Source organism: Cryptosporidium parvum, chromosome 8 (genome assembly GCF_000165345.1).
Source record: "Cryptosporidium parvum Iowa II chromosome 8, whole genome shotgun sequence".
Taxonomy (NCBI): domain Eukaryota; phylum Apicomplexa; class Conoidasida; order Eucoccidiorida; family Cryptosporidiidae; genus Cryptosporidium; species Cryptosporidium parvum.
The window spans coordinates 1-17,078 of NC_006987.1; the positions used below are offsets into that span (position 1 = coordinate 1).

Genomic DNA, 17,078 nt, shown 5'->3' on the forward strand with positions numbered 1-17,078 from the left:
CTTGCTTGCTGCCTGCGGTCGACTCTGGGGTACCCCTAACCTAAAAAACCTAAACCTAAAACCTAAACCTAAAAACCTAAAAACCTAAAACCTAAACCTGAAACCTGAAACCTAAACCTAAACCTGAAACCCCCTGAAACCCTAAACCTAAACCCCCTAAAACCTAAACCTAAACCTAAACCTAAGACCTAAGCCTAAAGCTAAAACCCTAGACCTAGACCTAAACCTAAACCTAAACCCCTAAACCTGGAACCCTAAACCCCTAAACCTAAGCCCTGAAACCCTAAACCTAAACCTAAACCCCTAAAACCCTAAACCTAAAACCTAAAACGCGTAAAACCTAAACCTAAACCTAGGACGTAAACGCTAAACCAAAACCCGGTAAACCCTAAACCCCTAAACCTAAAACCTAAACCTAAAACCTAAACCTAAACCTAAACCTAAAACCTAAACCTAAAAACCTAAAACCTAGACCTAAAACCCCTAAACCTAAACCTAAACCTAAAACCCCTAAACCTAAAACCCTAAAACCTAAACCTAGACGTAACCTAAACCTAAAACCCCTAAACCTAAACCTAAACCTAAACCTAAACCTAAACCCTAAACCTAAACCCTAAACCTAAAACCTAAAACCTAAACCTAAACCCTAAACCCTAAACCCTAAACCCCCTAAAACCTAAAAAACCTAAACCTAAACCCTAAAACCTAAACCTAAACCTAAACCGAAAAACCTAAAAACCCTAAACCTAAAACCTAAACCTAAACCCCCTAAACCTAAACCTAAACCTAAAACCTAAACCTAAACCTAAACCTAAAACCTAAACCTAAAACCGAAACCTAAACCTAAACCTAAACCTAAAACCTAAACCTAACCTAAACCCCTAACCCCTAAACCTAAACCTAAACCTAAACCTAAACCTAAACCTAAAACCTAAACCTAAACCTAAACCTAAAAACCCTAAAACCCTAACCTAAACCTAAAACCTAAACCCCCCCTAAACCTAAACCCTAAACCTAAACCTAAACCCTAAACCCTAAACCCCTAAACCCCTAAACCCTAAACCTAAACCTAAACCTAAACCTAAACCTAAACCTAAACCCCTAAAACCTAAACCTAAACCTAAACCTAAACCTAAAACCTAAAACCCCTAAACCTAAACCTAAAACCCTAAACCTAAACCTAAACCTAAACCTAAACCGAAACCTAAAACCTAAAACCCTAAACCTAAACCTAAACCTAAAACCTAAAACCTAAAACCTAAACCTAAAAACGTAAAACCCTAAACCTAAAACCCCTAAAAACCCTAAAACCTAAAAACCTAAACCCTAAACCTAAAACCTAAACCTAAACCTAAAACCTAAACCCTAAACCCTAAACCTAAACCCCTAAACCTAAACCCCTAAACCTAAACCTAAACCTAAACCTAAAAACCTAAACCTAAACCGAAACCTAAAACCTAAACCCTAAACCTAAAAACCTAAACCTAAACCTAAACCTAAACCTAAACCCTAAACCTAAACCTAAACCTAAACCTAAACCTAAAACCTAAACCTAAACCTAAACCTAAACCTAAACCTAAACCCTAAACCTAAACCCTAAGACGCATAAAAACCGCCAACAGCTTAAAACCGCTAGCAAAATTTTAACAAATCACTAAATATTTTCTCGAATTTTTATTGAAATCATGAGTAGCACAAGTAGAAATCCCGGACCTGGAGGAGAAATAAGGCCGATCCCTAGTTTCCCAATGTTTGATGAAGAGCGTGGTAATAGAGAATTCCTTGTGGTCACTATAGAAAAAGAAATGGAAATAAGTGTTCCTTTCCTAGCTAACTATGAGACTGCAGTTGATGCTGGTAAATTTAAGAGATTGATTGCATATGAACACAAAGCAGATATGTACCATATAGTTAAAATCGAAAATCAAACTTCTGATGTTCAGATTTTTAATGAAAATGGAAAACTAAAATTTGTTTTTAGTACACATGTATTTGGGATTAATACAGAAAAAATCCTCGAAAAAATGTCTGGATATCAAGATGACTTGAATAAAGTAGTTGTAGAAGAATTTCCTTTTGAAAACATTCCAAATAAACCACAATATTACAACCGTGGATACAAAATTCTTATACCTGAAAACTTTGATGTTTTCCGTGATCAACAATACATAGAAGTTACTGGGCAAGATGGTGTTGAATTTAAAGGTATTTTTTCTTTGGATCAACCTGAACTTAAATTACCCACTGAACATACTGGTGACACCTATGAATTTTACACTACTTCCGGAACCTATGCAGTATTTAGGGGATATGAAAATAAGCGTATATATGCTATTCCTGTTCTTGAAAAGGTGAAATGCTACGTAGATACCAACTATGGCAGAGTGAGAATGGCAAATGTGTGTAATTTGACTTTCAATGTTAATTATGGTATATTATCTGTTGGAGAAATGGAAATAAATACGGTTAATATTTGTGGAAAGCGTGCCATCATTGGTAATACTATTGAAGAAGTAATTAATATTGGAATTTCCAGACTTAATGAAGGTTCTGATTGAGATTAATAAGATGAACCCTTTTTTCGTATATTTGCTGATATCATATAAAGAACATCGCTTATCTAACAAATTATTGTGTTCTGGATACAATCTGAAAACTTGTATTGATTTGATAATAAATAATCTTACATTCATATGATTATTTTTTATCAAACTATTATATTGAACTTTCAACGTTGTAAAAAAGAATTTGTTGTAATTGAAACTTAGTATTGTTTGTGTTAAAATTGAATCTGTATTTAGTCCTTTTTAGGCTTTTCCAGGCAAGTTATTCTTCATCTTTGTCGGTTGATATTCAAATTGTAGTAGTTAATTTAGTTCTGATACTTTTAATAACCCAGCCGCAAATAACCAATATATAACTACTGAATTGAATGATACATAAAGAAATGATCAATTCCATTAAAATTATTCTTTGAGCCATGCAATGTGGAAATTTAACTCTCAATTTAATAAAAATGGTGCCAGAAATACCATTTATTACTTCAAAACTAAATAGTCAATTGTTTTTTTTATAATTAAAATTATTTAAACCTAAATATTTATTCAATTTCAAACTTTTAAACTCTTTAAAATATTTGAATCTTAATTCTTCAATTAATATTTAAATTTACTAATGCTTGAATTCTTATTTATCTAAAGTAAGAATGTACTTAGCCATTAGCATTATATTTTAATGAGAAATAAAATATACCATATAATGACATATTTAAGTAAATAAAGCATAATATTAAAAAAATTATGATTTTAATATTCATATGAGAAAATATAAAGATTTCTAAATAATTGCATAATGAAATAAATCAACTCAAGTGAAATTTATATAAATATTAACTTAAAAAGTTTTAGAAAAATATGGAGGTTAATTGATATCTTTTGGCTCATTTCAGATTTAAAATTGTGATTTATGTTTCAACAAAATTTTTGAATAAATTTACTCTCTTATAGTGCTAAAAAATGTATCAATGTAATGCTTTACCAAAAAGTAATTAATCTAATTTTACAAACTAATTCTATAAAATCAATTCGATTTTAAAAACATGTTTTTGGAATCAAATAATAAAATTTAATAAATTTGAAAAATTAAACATATAATAAATAACTTTAAAATAAATTGAACAAAACTGTTCTAATTAAATGAAACAAAAATTTTAATAAAGAAAATATACTAATAAAATTCTTAAAGGATTTATAAGATAATCCTAGTGAATAATTCATCATAAATAAACATATTTGAAAATAATACTATAATAAGTTCTTTTTTACTTGGTTTTTTTTAAAAAGAGAAATACCTAATGCAATATAATAAATTAAAAATTCATATATTTTTAATGATTTATGTAAAAATCTATAGTTTTGAATTACTACAAGGATCCACTTAAAATAAAATCCATTCTCAAGAACAATTAATCAATTTTATGATTAATTTACACTTTCAAAACATTTATTTAAAAAATAAGTATAATTCATATTAATGTAGTAAATTCTTTAAACTAAGTAATTCAAGATTTTCCCAATTTTAAATTTCATTTTCAAGTTTAAATAATAATGGAAAAAAAATTATCTTCCTTAATAATATAAATAAGCTAAAATATCAAAACAAAATAACTTTTTGAGTAAAAAATATCTTAAATCTAAAATATATAGCTAAATCATTACTCTGATCCATTTATTTTGCAAACAAAAATTATAAAAAGCAAAATTAAAATTAAAAATTTCCAAGAATATTATTCAAATATATTATTTAAGCCAACCTCTTCAGCAATAATAATTATAATTTGAAAAAATAATTTATTTATACATAATTTTACTGATAAAATAAAAATATTTTTAAGTTCATATTTTAAAATTATGTTTTTGAATTACAATTTTCAAAGACTTTCATTTAACTAATTAATCAATGAGATTTTTATTTTAAGCCACTCTACAAAGTCAAATAATCTAAAAACATGACAATTTAATAATAATTGTATTTATTTAAAAACAAGAAGAGAAAATTTCGAGAAAAAAGAAATTATTATATTTTAATATACAAAAATTAGTCATACTTAAAGTTAAAAATCTATTTAAAAAAAAATACAAATATCGGCTTCAGATCCAAACTTAGTCATTTTTTATATGAATTTTATAATATTCTACCCTTTCTCACTTATTTATAATGGAATTACTTTAGAAATTTGTTTAATAATAATATGCAATCAAAATTAAATGAAAAAAAGTGAATTATATCACAAAAAAATCTATAATTAGTGACTTTTTATAGTTTAATTATGTAAATATATCAGAAAAAAAAAGAAAGTTTCTAGAATTTAGACCACAAAAAAACTAAATAGATTATAAAATCATACAAATGAATAAAATTAGGTTTTTGTTCATTTTAGGGTTAACTCAAAATAATGCAATGTGTAATTATTTATTTTCTCTAAAAAAAAATATATGTTTGTTGTTCTCCATTTTAACTTTTAGAAATAATTCTGTAAAATTGATATCAATAGATATTAATGCTACTACTAATTACTAGGAAGAATTCAATATCAGTATTGAAAGTTGGCACTGTATCAAAAACAAAATAATAAATTGTATTGAAAAAAGTGAAAATTTGTAAATTTTGGTAAAATTAATTATTAATGGCCTTGAATCTATTTAATAGTTTTATAATATGAAATGAATAGCTTCAGTTATATATTTGAATAATCAGTAAATCTTTAATTTAACAAAAAATAATTTTATTTGTTTTGTTTACTTTGAAGTAAAACTAAAAATTTTATAAAGTTCTTAACGAATAATTTTTCTATTAATTTAACATACATTAATTCTTGATCAAATACACATCGAGCTACATTTGAATGTAAATGCTGAATAATATTACCACATTGTTCTAATGCAATTAATATTTCCTCTAAAGTTGAATCTTCAGTAATTATAGATAAATCAATTAAGCTTTGTTCAAATTCTAAATATTTATTTTCATATCTCTCTAAAGCTTTGCTTGTTAATTTTTCATCTCTACTTTGCGAAAAATATTTTAAAAATCTTGACTCTTTGACTGATTGTTCTTTTTCAGTGTCTGAAAATGGAAAGTCAGGCACTTCAAATCCGTCAAATCTTAGTATTCTCATTTCCGGAGATCTGCCTCTAGATCTACTCCTAGTTCTGGAACTACTTCTAATTCTTGATTTTGACCTTAACCTAGTACGAGAGCGAGTGCGAGAACGAGTACGAGAGCGGGAACTAGAACGAGTACTAGAACGAGAACGAGGTCTAGACCTTATAGTCCCTGTTTTTGGTCTCGCTCCTAATTCCAATGGAGGGCCTAATACAGAGCCTGATACAGAGCCTGATGCAGAGCCTGATGCAGAGCCTGATGCAGAGCCTTCCTCCTGTAAGTTATCAGCTTCTGATATTGAGAGTGAAGCAAAGGCATCTGAAATATTATTCACATTATTTGTTCCTTTCTCTTCAGTTTCATCAAAAATAACCCCATAAACAAATCCAATCAAAGCTGATAAACCATCTCTACTTTTTTCAGCTTCCCTAAATAATCCCTCCATTGATTCTACAGAATTTAATAATGAATACATGTAATTGCTATGTTCAATCCTCCTCAGTCTTTCTCTCTCTCTTTCCCTTTCCCTTTCTCTCTCCTCTACTCTTTCTCTTTCTTCTCTTTCTCTTCTAGTTTCATTCTTTGTCCTTCTTTCATCCTGCTTTCTCTTTCTTGTAGAAGTATTACTGGACTTTTGCTCTTTAATTGTTTTCTTTACCTCTTCCCTTTGTAAAGACTTCTCCTCTTCTTTTAAAAGTTTTTTAAGCTTTTCTTCTTTCCTATTAGTTTTTTGTCTACAACTTCCGTAATGAACTCCAGATGAAGCTTCTTGATGAACAGCTGGACTAGCACTTTTTTGTGTTTCGCCTACATTTTCCTCTGTAACTTCAATCATATTTCCTTCTAAAGTAGGAAATTCTCTTTTAAATCTAGTTCTCTTTCTTTGTCTTTTCATTTCCTCTTTAGCTTGTTTAACTATATTGCTACGTTCTCTATCCGCTTTTTCTCTTTCTTCTCTTTCTCTCTTCTCTTTAAGCCTTTTTTCTTTTTGTTCTTTTTTATGCAACTCAAATTCAGTTAAGAGTTTTTTTTTACTAAGTTCTTTCTTTTTCTTTATATTTTTTTGTATCTGGCTCAATTGCAAATTTCTTATTTTTTCTTCTGAATAACTCTCAATTTGTTTGATTTGCTTTGCACATTTTTTTGTAGCTTCCTCATACGCCGAAACTACGCTTTGAAATAATATAGAAAAAGAATTCGATTCAGTAACAGCCTCATAGAATTTTTTTAATGTTAATAAACTTTCTAGTAAAACCTTGTAAATTTCTTTCATATTGCGAATAATTATACCTTTACCTACAAAAAAATCAAAATATTCACTAACTAAATTATTGGACTGAATTCTTTCTGCATCAAATAACTCTCTTGTTTTAACTTTAATATTTAAATATTTTTCTTCTGATAATTCAGAGCAACTTATTCTTTCCAAATAACTTTTTATAGCTTCTTCCTTTTGGAAAATTTCATTCAGAATAGTGTCTAATGAGCTCTTTTCGAAAAAAAAGACTATAAATAAACTTGATTTTAAAACATCAAAAGCTGTTAATATTATTACTTTAATTGAGCATAATTCTTCCATATCAAGATCCAATTTTTCAAAATCTGTGTTTGAACCTGAATTACTTTCTGTAGTTTTTAAATGAGGCATATTATAACAAAAATTAAATTGAATTTTAGAAAAAGTCTCTTTATTCGCAATAAATCTCCTTGTGATATCTTTCCTTGATGATTTTAAAAATATTTCAGAAAATTGAGATAAAATGAATGAATGTTCTTCGAAAAAAGTAATAATTGAAATAGCCATATGACCTAAAAAGTTATCTACTCCATAATCCAACAAAACTAAAAACTTTTCCATCAATAAGGCAATTTCTCTTTCTAATTCTTCTTTATTCTCAACTACAAAATTAAAGAATTTTACTGAGCCTTCATTCATTAACGCAATAATTTTCCTTCGCATGTTATTATTTTGACTCTGCGAAAATTTCTTAATTTTGTTAGCTTTATCGATCAAAACTAGTTCACTTCTCTTCTCAAAAGAGAAATTTAAAACAAAGCTAGAAAAAATATGAGTTAAAGGTTTATATTTTGTATCTACTTCATCTGCAGTAAACAAAGCAATCAATTTCAAAATTAACTCCGCATAAACAGCTGACTCTATCAATGCACATTCCATGAAAAAGTTGCTTTCATAAGAATTATCAATTAATGCTCGAACTGCAGCATAAGTACGACTATCACGATCTATCATTTGAAAAGTTTCTTCTTCATCTAATTCTTCGCTTTCATCAGAACTGTGAGGTGCTTCTGCTCCTTTAATGTGGAGAATATTGCTGAATAGCGAACCAAAAAAAATAATTATAAAAACACATGTCTTAAATTTTACAATTCTCATTGTTTTAGTTATTTTACATTGACAAAAAAATGTATATATTCATCATTTAATTCAAATTTTTATTTTTCTGGAATATTGCATGCAAGTCAAAACTTACATTACTATTTTGGCGCTAAGATTGATGGATATTTATATTGAACAAAAAATATAAAAACAGATAGAATTTTGAAACTAATTTGGTAATATTAGAGAATTATTATTATTAATTACTATAGAATTAGAAGGAAATTTTAAAGTTTTTTAAAATTATTGTAATTTAGCTTGTAATGGTACTGAAACAATAATCAGTTTGTATTCGTTTCTGTAAAATTTTCGCATTTAACTGCGACTAGTATTGAATTTAAAATAAAATTGTATTTGAGTAATTTTTTACACTATCTCAATAGGTGAACTATGATATGCCCAACACTTATTAAATGGATTATTTAAAGCATTGAAATGTTCTAATTGAGTCGTATCATTGATATTTGCAAATTAGTCACTTCTTTTTTATATTAATTTATTAAGAAACAAATACATTAGAAAACAATATTGTTTGACTCGTTAAATATTTCTAAATTAAGAATTCTTTTTTTGTAAAAGTATTAATTGATGAGTAAATATTTTAATTAATTCTCTTTCAAGTAACTTTGCTTCGAAGAAATCTCTCCCTTCTAGACTCGGTGCAATTTCTAAATGCAACATTTGAATCGCGTTACCGCATTTTTCTAATGAATCTTGAATTTCTTCTATTGAAGAACTTTCTGAAATAATTGAAAAATCTTGAATATTTAAGCCAAAATTGTCTAATTTTGATTGGCTTAAGGCTGTTGAGCCTGAATTAGAGCTTCCACTAGGTGAGAAAAACTTGAAAAACCTAGAATTAAGATTAGGTTCATTCTGAGGATCGAAATCTGATAAGTATGGGACAGTGAAACCATCAAAAGAAACTTCAGTTTTAATCGGTGATGTATCTGTTGGACTTGATGCCTTTCTTGGTCTAGAATTTGATCTTGATACTCTTCTCGATCTTGTTCTAGAACTTGACCTTGATACTCTCCTCGATCTTGTTCTAGAATTTGACCTTGATACTCTCCTCGATCTTGATCTAGAATTTGACCTAGACTTACTTCTATTAGTGTGAGTTGATTCTGATTTTTGTCTGGTTCTAGAAGATCTTCTCGCTGATATTTCAATATTAGAACTCATTTTAAGACTTAAATCTTCGCTGTCAGTTAGGGAAATTCCAGCATGACCTTTTGGGTAAATTTGAAAATTAGAATCCTCACATTTTGTTGCACTTTCTGCCCCTACTTGCGAAGAAGATGCATGATCTTGTTCTGAAATAGAAGCTGCTGCCATAGAGTTTGCAAGATCTTCTTCAGCCTTTTCCTCAGATTCAATATCTTCCAACATAGCAGAAAATACAAAAGAAATCAAGCCTTGCAAACTACCTAGACTTTTTTCAGACTCTCTATACAGCCCCTCTATAGACTCCACCGAACTTAATAATGAATACATAAAGTTACTATGTTGGATGTTCTCTTGCCTTTCTTTTTCTTTTATTCTCTCCCTTTCTCTCTCCTCCTCTCGTTCTTTCTCTTCCTTTTCTCTTTGATTTTCATTCTTGGTCTTTCTCTCTCCCTGTTTTCTCTTTTTTGGAGCCTCATATCTTGTCTTTTCCATTTGTTTTGTTTGCCTTATTTGCTCTTTTTGAATGGATTTGGCTTCTTCTTGCAACAATTTTTCTAATTTCTCTCGCCTTCTTTCTGATTTTGACTTGGAACTATTAAATTTTAAATGTCCTCCAGGTGAAGTAGATCTAGAACGTGACCTTGATTTTGATCTTGATTTAATTTTTTTACTTTGCTCAGTGAGTTCTTCATTATTCGAACAAGCTACTTCAAAAGATTCACTAACAGTCGGAAATGTTCTTTCCTTCTTGGGCTTCTTATTCCCGGCTTTTTCCTCCTTTAACTTCCTTCTAGCTTCTCTGTTTTCTTTTCTCTCCTTCTCTTCCTTCTGTTTTTTTCTTTTTTCCATTTCTTCACGCTCTTTTCTATATAAACCTAACATCCTTAATCGATTTTTTTTCTCTTTCTCCACTTCTTCCTTAACCCTTTGTCTAAATTTAGTGCTTTGGTTTAATTTCATTTCTTGAGTTGATAAATTGTCTTTATTAAACCTTATTCGTGTCAAACATCTTTTTATTGAAGGCTCGAGTAAATTAATAGCTAAATCCAACATTTTTGTCAAATAATTTGAACTTGAAACATTTTCTTTCTCATTTTTTAATAATAACAGAGATTTTAATAAAATTGTATACAAATTCATTGATTTAGTATATATCTCATCCTTTTCTAAAGATCTGATAAAAGCTTCTTTTACCATGTTATTTGATTGAATTTCTGAATTTCCCAATAATTCTCTGACTTGTAATTTTATTTCTTGAGCAACACTTTCTTCAACTCTCAGAGGTGTTCCTCTAGCTGAAATCATATCTAATATTTCTAAATTACATTTTTCAATATCTGTTGACCAACTCTTCGAATCCTCACCAAACATATAAACCATAAATGATAATGCTCTTAAATTATTTATTGCAGTTAGAACTAACATTTCAATTTTGAAAATTTGGGCTTCAGTTAAATCCTTGCATTCAAAATAGTCGTGAAATAAAAAATAGCCTCTTAAAATATCTGTTTTATCTAATTCTTCACTTGGATTTTCTGAATTCAAGCAATTAACAAATTTAGAAGCTAATTCTTTATTTTCTTCTGATTTTTCAAGAGAAATTTGAGACAATTTCATAAATGGACTTTTGTAATTCGGTACAAATAAAACAAAATTTTGTCTACTTGAAACATATTGTTTTGAACGTTCTCTTCTTGATGAATTTATGTATTTATTTGAATAATTATTAAATGAAGCAATAACAAATGTTCCAAGATCAAGGATTGAAAAAATAAGCTGCGCAAATCCTTCGTTTGCTTCAAATGAAAGTAAAATATTTAACTTAGTCATCAACTCGTCTGCTAACTGTGTAATCTCATCTTGATTTGCTGCTAGAAATTCGAAATAACTTGGTGAAAAATGTTCACGCATTTCTATTAGTTTTGATAACAATTCATTATTACTTTTTGAGAAATCCAAAAGAAGATTTTCTTTGGCTTTACTAACCAATTCATCACTCCTTTCAAGCATAGAATTCAGAATCATTGATTGAATACACCCATTCAAAAATATTAAATCGTTCGTAAAATCATTTTTATATATAATTAAAAGCCGTAACATTGCTTCCAACACTTTAGCTAAATTAATAAATGTTAACTCTAAAAGATAATTAGCTTCAAAGCTACTATTAACTATTTCCACAGCATAACTTAATCTTTCAATATCAACATTTCCCTTCTTAATTAAAGAAGTACTTGAACTTTTATGAGCTTTCTCATTTATTGGAGCCTCCGCTCCAATTGTTATTTTTAAATATTTTGTGAAAAATAATAATAGGAAGAATCTCAACCAAAAATATCTCATTGTGTTAGACTTTATCTTAACTGTGTCTATATTCTATTATTTTTATAAAAATAAAGTCATTTCTTTCTTTTTGGCTTTTTCTCTTTTTTAAGTTAATGTAATATTTGACTATAAGAAATAATTAATGCATGGTAGCGCGCTCAATTCAAACTTTTAACAATAAACCATATTTAAAATTTTAATCAAATAATAAGTTTTGAAAATTTAATTTGAACATTATTCAATTTTTCCATTTATAGATTTAATTTGAACCCTTAAAATACCCTATTTCTTTAATTTTAAGCACTCAAATAAAATTTTTAAATCGGTAGTATATTGCTAATATTCAATATGTATTAATTACATCAATATCATTATTCTAAAAAATTATTTAACTTCATATTCAGAATAGTAATAATATAACAAATTTCTTCTTTATTCTTAATTTATAATAATTTTATCAATATTCTTCACTTAAATTTTACATTTATTTGTGATTATTTTTCAATTTTCATTTATTGGGTAAATATATCTCATTTTTCAGTTATATATTAATACTATTATTGTTATTTCAAAAAGTATTCAAGCAAATTATTACAATTAAAATAGCTTTTAAAAATCTTTTTCTTTATAAATATTGTAATATTAAAAAAAACGATGTATATCTCTTCTCTTAAAGTTGAAAATATTCATATTATTTATCGGAAAGAAATTTATATTAAATAAGATCATTTTCTTTTATTAATCTTTTATTATATTTAAATATAATTTATTTATACTTCCTAATAGAATATAGAAAATAATTTACAATAATAGTATATAATCAAATGTATTTTATTCAAATTTTCCGAATATGGCAATGGAAAAATCTTTTCTAAAATAAAAGATCCTCTAGGATTTTTTTCATCTAATATAGTTTCTAAATTGTTCTTATAATTATTAGATTATAAATACCTCAAGTATAAAATAGCCCTGAAAATGTTTTATTCCAATACTAATTCAAATAGTGATAAATTAATATTTTCCTGTTAAATTCTAATATAATATTAAAATATCAACCAAATTTCTGTAATTCTCACTTATTACTTTTTTTAATTTTTTTGTTAATTCAATTATATTGACTTACTGTTCATTCATCCTATTTTTTTAAAAGTTAATATTACATATTTATTCAAAATAGTATCATTTTGTTTTCAATCATTCTATTCGAAGAAGTTGACGTTATTTAATTTAAAATATTTTGTTAGTCAATTTTATATTATTTTTGAAATATAGTTTCTAATATTGTAATATTAAAATGTTATTGAGATACTTTCATGATTTCTTAGCTTTATAATTATAATAGAAATAATAACCATAACAATGACAAAATTCAACTGATTTTCTCGAACGTTCAAATATTTATGCTCTTTTCCCTTGATTTAATTCTAATTTGCTTCCTGATCTTCAATCCCTCTTCCTATCTTTTACTCAATATTATTGTGATCAAGCTTTTTTTTCTTCTATTACTGTTCATTTAATCTTTGAATTGATAATAGTTTCATACATAAATTTTATTTTATTCTTTTTACTTTTTTATGTAATTCTAATATGAATAATTAAAATTACCAAGATTATTAGCTTGAGATATTTCTCATATTTATTTCTAATCCTAAAACTTTAAAATAACTCAAACAAATATTATAAATACAAATATTTAAAAATAAGGCCTTTAAATTTAAAAAAAAAACTTATATTTATTTAATTCTGAATAATTTACTAATACTTTATCTTCAGTTTTCACTACACTTCTTCATTAAAGAAATACTGAAAACCAATAAATGCATCTATCGTTTATTTGTTTTTAAAGCTTAATTCAACTTTACCTCTACACATTAAAATAACAAATCTTTACTGAGAGTTCAAAAAAAAACATTCCAAAAATTATATAGAACCTTTTGAAATTAAAATTTCTCCTGCTAAACAATCTTTATTTTTTCAATAATGATCTAAATATTAATCAGAAACCACTTTATATTTGTAATAAGTAAATTTTAATTTTCTGCGTTTCTAGTTCTTATTTCTTGTTTAATATATTTATTTTATTAATAACAAGTTCAGTTTTGTACTAGAAATATAATTCAATTACTTAATGAACGCAGTAAAATACATGTAATATTTAAATATCGCAAAGACCAATTTGAAAATTTGAGGAAAAAAAATTTAAATTAAAATGGACACATAATTACAAAAAAGTTTTACGAAACATGAATATACCCAAGCTTAATTAAGTTTAAAATTATTATCTGACAAAATAATCTGAATTAAAGATAAAATAGAATAGTTTTTTTTATCAATGCGAAATGTAATTTTGAAATTTTTTTTCGAAATGTATCCAATATAACTTAAATTACTGAAATTTTTTTCGGATGAAAACTTTTATTCTAGTTAAAGTTCGTTTTTTAAATTAACTACCCCATATTATTTAAAAAAATTTTAGTTTAGTTTAAATGCTTTGGCTTGTTCTAACAATCGCTATTAAAAAAAAACACATTCATTTCCTTATTTGACTTCAATACCGTATTAGCTCTCTTTGTTCCTTTCTTGTAAAATTAAAAGCATTCTAATAAAAGCTGCAATTAATTCCTTCTCAATTAACTTTAATTCCAAAAGTAATCTTCCACTTATTGTTGGTGCAACACCTGAATGAAGCCTTTGAATCTCCATACCACAAGATTCTAATGCACTATTAATTTCGTCGGTTGGTGAATTTTCTGTAATATGCGAAAAACTTGGATCACTAAAAGTACAATATTTTGCCAAAAATTCACTGCTTAAACCATCTACCGAATTATTTTCGCCATCAGATGAGAAAAACCTTAAAAACTTGGACTTTAAATCAGGGCTGTCTTTATTCTGTATAGTTGAAGGATCAGGTGTTGTAAACCCATCAAAAGTTAATAGTCCTTGATTACCTTGAGTTGGTGCATCAATACTATCTTGTCTTAACCTTCGGCTTCGGTCCTGTCTTGAAGGGCTAGATCCTCTCCTTCTTGATGGAGCCCCTACTCTTGTTGCAAAAAAATCGCTCGTTGGCCTCCTTGGTCCTGAGTCTGGAACTTCGTTTGCCCTTCTTCTCCTACTACCCAATCCACTCTGTGATGTTGTGCCATCCGTATCATGTCCTGTTGAAACTGATAGTGATGAGAATTCTTCTGTAAGTTTATCCACATTTGTACCGCTTTGATCATCACTTGTTATTATTTCAAACACATAAGAAATCATGGCTCCCAAACCATATCGATTTTTTTCAGCTTCTTCAAACATTCCTTCGATAGATTCTACAGAATTTAATAATGAATACATGTAATTACTATGTTCAATCCTCTTCAGTCTTTCTCTCTCTCTTTCCCTTTCCCTTTCTCTCTCCTCTACTCTTTCTCTTTCTTCTCTCTCTCTTCTAGTTTCATTATTTGCCCTTCTTTCATCCTGCTTTCTCCTTCTTGTAGAAGTATTACTGGACTTTTGCTCTTTAATCGTTTTCTTTACCTCTTCCCTTTGTAAAGACTTCTCCTCTTCTTTTAAAAGTTTTTTAAGCTTTTCTTCTTTCCTATTAGATTTTGTTCCTGTAGGCATATCTTTACTCTTAGTTGTCTTCTCCTCCATTGAGCTTCTAGGGCTAATAACTCTCAAAATTTCCATTGAACCTTCCCTACTTTGCAGATGCTTTAACCATGCAGCCCTTTTACTTTCTTTCTTCTCTCTGCTAGAAGCAGCTTCACTTTGTGGCTTATTTTCCTTCCTTTTTTTATGTTTTTTGTGCCTTTTTCCACTTGCTGTTCCTTGATCTTGCTCTTCATCGTCATCTGTAAGATATTTTAAACTAAATCTTACTGCTCCGTTTCTCAAAGGAGCAACAAAAGCTTCTAAATGTTCTAGCCCAGCTCTTAAGAAATCCCTCAATAGAGCAGTTAAGCTAGATACAAACGTGTCTCTTTCCCACTTCCTCATTTTTTTTTCAAGAGTTTTAATAGCTGACGAAAAAATGCTTAGCATTTTTTCAAAATCATTAGTTAAATCATCTTCATTAGCACGTGATGAAAAAGACCTAAACACAGCATTAGCCATCCTTAAACTACCCATATTAAGTTGAGAATAAGACTGTAATTTAATAGAAAGAGCTTTCTCTGCAGTTAAATCTAACTCGGTACCTCTGTTAAATATTAATTTCATTAGCTTACTAATCACTTCTTCAATTTTTTTGATTACTTCTTCATATTTTCTATCGAAAAATGTGCAATTAGTCATCGTAAAAGAAAATGCTAAAAGATTCAATAAACACATATATTCTATTTGAAGTGATTCACTGCTTGGTATGCTAAATTTTGGCTTAGTAGCAATTTCATCGCCTGATTTTGCACCAGACTCGGTAAGTCTTTTAATTACTTGTAATTTTTTCTTTCTTGTTTCTTCCAGTAGTTTCCTATCCTTAGTTTCTTGCTCAGGATCAGGAAATTTTAATGTAAATAACGGGCTGCTCATATCAAGATTCTTGGACATTTCTTTAATTTCTTCTAGCTTCAATTTACTTAACTCGATTGAAAAACTTTCTATAAAATTTAATACGGCTTTAAAAAAGTCAGTAATAAAAGAAATTAAAAGTTCAAGCACTGGATCACCTATTTCAACAAAAATATTCATTAAATAATAAACCAGTAAATTTAATACAGAGGTGACTTGGTGTAAGTTTAGTATGAGAAATTTCAATGTTGACTGTAAACCCTTTTGCGACTCTCCTTCAAATTCGTTTAATAAATTTAAATTTCCATTAGAAAAAACAAAACTAAGAATCTCATCAAGTCTATGTTGTTCAATTAAAGAACAAAATTGAAATATCTTTAATTCTAATACCAACAATTCTGATAAGCCCAAAAATTTGAATATACTATCTTTAGCATCGCTTAAATCAAAAATTGAGATAAATCTAAGAAGAAGTATTATATATTTGTAAAAGAGCAGTAACAATTTAGTAGTAATGCATTTAAGTTCAAATTCATTTTCAAATGATATCAATTTTCTTAAAGCTTCTTTTGTTTGTTGTTGAGTTAATGTAACTTTCTGATATAGATTTTTTTCGAAATTTGAACCTTCACCACCCTCTGCAGCCTGAATTTTGACAATGAAACCAAAAATAAAAAGTAAAAGCAAATAAAAAGTTATCTTAACCTTTATATTCATTTTTAATTAATTTGCCTCTTCTGGTCATTCTTTTATTGCTTTTAAGCATTTATAACACATTACACACTGCACATGCTAGCGCCAAAGTTACAATTGACTCAATAAATAAAAAAAAAGTGAATTGAAGATGAGCAGAAGCGTAAATAAGAAAATTTTACTAAAGAAAATAAATTTTGTTGTCTCTATTTTAAAAGAAAACAATGGATATAAAAAATTAATTATTTAACGTCAACGCTATAAGTAAAAATGTAAAAATAAATTAATGAGATAAACCTCCTTGACTTGTAATTATTTCTCAAATATTATC

At 27.7% G+C, this 17,078-nt stretch overlaps 4 protein-coding genes across 4 annotated transcripts; 1 reads left to right on the forward strand and 3 right to left on the reverse strand.

Annotated features, from left to right (window-relative positions):
- Positions 1-1,685: 1,685 nt before the first annotated feature.
- On the forward strand, positions 1,686-2,558 carry cgd8_10 (uncharacterized protein; the record flags this gene model as incomplete). The annotated part of the gene is made up of 1 exon (XM_625465.1): positions 1,686-2,558. One exon carries the CDS (start codon positions 1,686-1,688, stop codon positions 2,556-2,558), a length of 873 nt encoding a protein of 290 aa, XP_625465.1.
- A 2,726-nt stretch (positions 2,559-5,284) lies between these two features.
- On the reverse strand, positions 5,285-8,059 carry cgd8_20 (signal peptide, predicted secreted protein of cryptosprodidium-specific SKSR gene family; the record flags this gene model as incomplete). The annotated part of the gene is made up of 1 exon (XM_625466.1): positions 5,285-8,059. One exon carries the CDS (start codon positions 8,057-8,059, stop codon positions 5,285-5,287), a length of 2,775 nt encoding a protein of 924 aa, XP_625466.1.
- Positions 8,060-8,617: 558 nt separating this feature from the next.
- cgd8_30 (signal peptide, predicted secreted protein of cryptosprodidium-specific SKSR gene family) lies at positions 8,618-11,575 on the reverse strand (the record flags this gene model as incomplete). The annotated part of the gene is made up of 1 exon (XM_625467.1): positions 8,618-11,575. The coding sequence occupies one exon, from the start codon at positions 11,573-11,575 to the stop codon at positions 8,618-8,620; it is 2,958 nt and encodes a 985-aa protein (XP_625467.1).
- A 2,541-nt stretch (positions 11,576-14,116) lies between these two features.
- On the reverse strand, positions 14,117-16,771 carry cgd8_40 (signal peptide, predicted secreted protein of cryptosprodidium-specific SKSR gene family; the record flags this gene model as incomplete). The annotated part of the gene is made up of 1 exon (XM_625468.1): positions 14,117-16,771. One exon carries the CDS (start codon positions 16,769-16,771, stop codon positions 14,117-14,119), a length of 2,655 nt encoding a protein of 884 aa, XP_625468.1.
- Positions 16,772-17,078: the final 307 nt, after the last annotated feature.